The sequence below is a fragment of the Terrapene carolina genome, unplaced genomic scaffold, assembly GCF_002925995.2.
Source record: "Terrapene carolina triunguis isolate 2854851 unplaced genomic scaffold, T_m_triunguis-2.0 Scaffold449, whole genome shotgun sequence".
In the NCBI taxonomy this organism is placed as follows: domain Eukaryota; kingdom Metazoa; phylum Chordata; order Testudines; family Emydidae; genus Terrapene; species Terrapene triunguis.
This window is the reverse complement of record NW_020664800.1, coordinates 2,034,638-2,038,855: the sequence shown is the minus strand read 5'-3', so window position 1 is coordinate 2,038,855 and position 4,218 is coordinate 2,034,638. Positions and strand designations below refer to the sequence as shown.

Sequence of the window (4,218 nt, the reverse complement as noted above, 5' to 3'; positions counted from 1 at the left end):
CCCACCCCAGCCCCTGAGCGTGGGCTGGGTGCAGGGGATCTGGCCAGCCCCCCAAGGGTGTGGCCTTAAGGTTATTGTGTATGGCACTGCTGCACTACCTGGCCTGGAGCAGTCTCCTGTGTGGTGGGGGAGGGGGACCCTGGCTCTGCATCTTGGCAGCAGCGTCTGCCCTGTGAAAATATTTGCTAAGAAAGTGCAGCTCCGCCCTGAAGAAACCGCACCGGGGAGAGCCGCTGGCCTTTGAGCAGCCAGGTTAATGTTTGCAGAGCGCAGGTGAGGCTGCACTCTGCAGGGGGATGAAAGTGCCAGAAGAACTGCAGGGTGTCCGAGACCTGTGCAAGGCACTGTGGGCCCCCGGCCTGGCGCCCGCACTGCCGGCTGCCCCGGCCCTGCAGAGCCAACCTGTGCGGGCTGCTGAGCCGGACCAGGAAGGCTGGGTGTGTCCAGGCACGGCAGGCGCCTGGAGAACTGGAGGACTTGGGGGAACGGGAGCTGAGTGGTTCTCTTGGCAGCTAAGCATGGCTGGCTGGAGGGGCCCGGCCACTCTCCTGGCCTTTCTCCTCCTGTGCCCGCTCCCCTCCCCCTGCTGCCCTGCCGTCTGCAGATGCTCCTCTGGGGAAGTGGACTGCAGTTACCGAGCCTTGCGCATTGTGCCCGAAAACCTGCCCACCAACACCAGTGCCCTGTGGCTGGGCCACAACCACATCGCAGTCCTCAAGGCTCGCTCCTTCCGCTTGCAGCAGGCGCTTCAGAACCTCAGCCTGCGCAGCAACGTCCTGGTGAGCATCCACAGCCAGGCCTTGGCAGGGCTTGGGGCGCTGCGGGAGCTGGACCTGAGCAACAACTACCTCACCATGCTCCCGGCCGAGACTGTCCTGCCTCTCCCAGGCTTAGTGACTCTCAACGTGGGGGCCAACAAGCTTGGCCAGCTGCCCCCAGAGGTGCTGGAAGCACTGCCCTGCTTGCAGGAGCTCTTTCTGCACAGCAACGCCCTGAGGTCGCTGCATGCCGGCGTCTTTCTGAACCTGCCTGCCTTGCGCTCCCTGACGCTGCAGGGCAACCCGTGGGCGTGCACCTGTGAAATCCAGCCCCTCTTCCTCTGGAGCATGGGCAACAGGGACAAAATCCAAGGTAAGAATGGAGGGGCAACGCAGCAGCACGGAGGGCAGAGTACGAGCCTAGAGCCGGGCAGGAATTTTTCAATGAAACCTTTTCTTCCTTGGACAATCCGGCTCCCTTTTCACTGAACCCTCTTGATTCTGACAGAATGTTCTTAGAGGCCGGGCCCAGCCCCACCACTCCTGTATCTTGGGGGAGGGCCCTGGCCACTGGGCCACACAATGGGTCTCTCAATCTCTCCTGTTTGAAGTTGTTCCACTTTGTAGAAATAATGCAGTGGCCATTGGGCCAGAGAGAGCGTGTGCTATGAACTCGTAGCCTGCTGGGGGAGCCAGGCTGACGGCCTGGCCCCGAGTCAGGCACAGCCCAACCATGGGCCTATTTCAGGGTCTCCAGTTGTACGAGGTCTCATTTCCCTTCTGCCGCAGAGTTCTCGATTTCCAGCCAGCCCCACTCGACTCCCTCGCTCCCAGGGCTGGCCACGCTGGGGGAAGGGAGCCTCGAGTGACTCTCGTGCATTGACGGCAGCAGATTTATTCCATCCTATCGGCCAGAGGCAGGGTCTGTAGACCTGAGGCTCCCTAGGGGCCCCTCCCCTTGAAGCAGGCGGGTTTGGGTTCCACAGGGCATGTGGCTGCAGGTTCCACCACGATGCTGGTCACACACAAATTCCTCGGGTGACAGCCCGGCTCTGAACGAAGCCTCTGGCCTGGGATTGGGCAGCCCCTGCTCTGCAGGGGCAGTGACAACTCACCGGGAGAAGGCCTGGGCCGGCAGGACACAGTGAGCAGGGAGTGAGGGCCAGGGCCTGACCCCCCGCTGCGGCCCAGCCTGCTCACTGATGTCGCGGGCGAAGCCTGGGCAAGGCCGCGAGGAGTCAGCCCTTGTGCCGCAGAGCCTGGGTAAAAGAGGAGTCAAGGACAGTAGGGCTGAGGGAAGGGAGCTCCACACGGGCAGAGCCCTCTGGCCCCTGGTTTTGGACAGGCCCTCCTGCCATGGGCGCCGAGGGGCGTCCCAGGACCAGCCCCAGCTAAGGACAGGGAGTTTGGGAATGGTGAGGGGCCAGCCCCTCGCTGGGAGCAGTGTTGGTGCCAGGGAGGCTGCAGCTGAGGGGCACCACTAGAGCTGCCCTGTGCTCCAGCCCTTCCTTCCCTGGGCCCTGCGCTCCGCTCTGGACGTCTCCCAGCCACAGGCCCTGCACAGTCCCTGTGTGCTCAGGAGCGCAAGGGCCAGATGCAGCACTTGGCTGGGGTTCTCCATCCAGGCAGCAGGGTGCCCCGCTTTAGCTCTCTGACGGCCTGGCTGGGGTAACGAGTGCCAGGCCTTTTGCCAGGCCTCTGTGCAATGAACCCCTTCAGGGAGTTTCAGGTTGGCCCCTCTCTGTTCCCCAGTCCACTAAGAAAAGGAGAGGCCAGTGTAGCCTGGGCTGGGAGGATGGGAGGGCTGTTTATGGAGTTGCCCCAGATAGTGCCCCATGGCTCCTGCCGGCTCCACTGGCCTGTGTGGGTATCATACCCCCAGCCCTTAGAGAGCGTCTGCCCCAGGTCCCGCCCCACTTCCTCAGCCTACGAGCCAGTTCAGCCTCCCCCCCATCAGCCACCCGACTTACTTCCTGGTGTGTATCACCATGGGCACCGACTCGCTCCCAGTGCCGCCGTGTTTAGGTGGGAGCCCTGGGCCTGCGCCCTGGCTGGGCGGGATGTTTCCATGACACTCAGTTGGGCTGACAGAATTAACCCCAGCTCTGCGCAGCACATGTCACCTGGCACCCGTTGCACTACGAGAAGACCGAGGCGCGGGGGGTGGGGTGGGGGAATTGCTCCTGGCCACTTAGCAGGCTGTGCTCCTCCTGAGGGCTGCCATCCTGTCCCACCCCAGGGCTGCTGTCATGGCCCACAGCCTGCCCCATCGTCCCAATGCTGGATTGTCCTGCGTGACCTCGCCCAGCACTACCACACCCAGCCGGCCTGCAGGTCTTCCCCACGGCTGCTGGCCTGCTCTGAGCACCGGCCCACCCTGCCCAGCACTACCCTGCCCAGTCATCCTCCCTGACGCTGCCCTTCCCTTCCGGTGCTGGCAGCAGCCTGTAGCCCTCCTCCGGCCCAGGCAGGAGCCCAAGCCACCTCCCATGTGCTGCTGCCAGGTTGGGAACCATGACCCAGCCTGACCTTTGTGTCTGTCTTTCTCTGGCAGAGGAGAATTTGATCCTGTGCAGATTCCCAGAGCACCTCAACCAGTATCCCCTCCTGGCCATTGGCAACGAGTCCTTCAGCCACTGCCAGGACAGCTTGCTGTACCCTCGGGACTACGCCTTCTTCCTGCTCATCGGCCCGGCCTCCTTCCTGGCCAGCATCCTCATCTGCCTCCTACTCGGCTCCCTGGCCGTGGCCTATAACCACCTCCTGAACGAACTTTGCTATTGGTGAGGAGCCCACCCGAGTGGGAGTGCTGTGGCTGCAGTAGCTCTGGGTGGGCCAGCAAGGGGACGTGTCTGTGTCCCAGGGCTGGCAAGCATTGTCGTGGGTACTGGAAGATAATTGTGTTACCTTCCCCTGCTGCGGGGCCTTTCCTTCTCCCCCAGGGGACCATGAGCCCCACTCACGTTCCTTGGAGCAGCAGCAACGACCCAAGGGGGAAATCCCCAAAGTTTCAGCAAGACTTCCCTGAACATCCATCTGCACTGGCTGGCGAGCGCTGGCTCCACCCCCGAGCCCTCCAGCTCTTTCCAAGAGCCTGCCAGCGAGGTGCCAATTGTTCTGCTATGGAGTGAGAGCCAATAGGACTGGGCTGAGACCCCCCCCCCATCATCTTCCACACCTGCCCCTGACCAGCAGCAGATGGGAACTGCTCCCACCTGGCCTGGTTCATGCCAGCACCTCAGCGGTGAAAGGCCCCTCTCTGCTTCCTAATCTGCCTCAAAGGCACCTAGAGGGACGACCCTCCATTACCAGGGCTTCAGTGTTAGCCGAAGGGTGTAACCTTCTGGCCTGCCCAGCCCAGTACCCCAATATGAATGTGACAGCCGGGGGCTGAGTGCAGTTCCTGCACCCATCCACAGGGCTAACACGATTGGGATGGCACGCTAGGAAACCTGGCGCC

At 62.7% G+C, this 4,218-nt stretch overlaps 1 protein-coding gene across 1 annotated transcript; it reads left to right on the top strand.

Moving 5' to 3' along the window:
* The first annotated feature begins 482 nt into the window (after positions 1-482).
* LRRC26 (leucine rich repeat containing 26) lies at positions 483-3,545 on the top strand. Its single transcript, XM_026658482.2, has 2 exons — positions 483-1,131; positions 3,313-3,545. Exons 1-2 carry the CDS (start codon positions 519-521, stop codon positions 3,543-3,545), a joined length of 846 nt encoding a protein of 281 aa, XP_026514267.1. The 5' UTR covers positions 483-518.
* Positions 3,546-4,218: the final 673 nt, after the last annotated feature.

What these genes read in the sequence shown, in the direction of transcription:
- LRRC26 (XM_026658482.2), top strand. Translation starts at nt 519, where the DNA reads ATGGCTGGCTGGAGGGGCCCGGCCACTCTCCTGGCCTTTCTCCTCCTG. An exon ending in CAACAGGGACAAAATCCAAG is followed by an intron (nt 1,132 to 3,312) that starts GTAAGAATGGAG and finishes TTTCTCTGGCAG; the next exon opens with AGGAGAATTTGATCCTGTGC.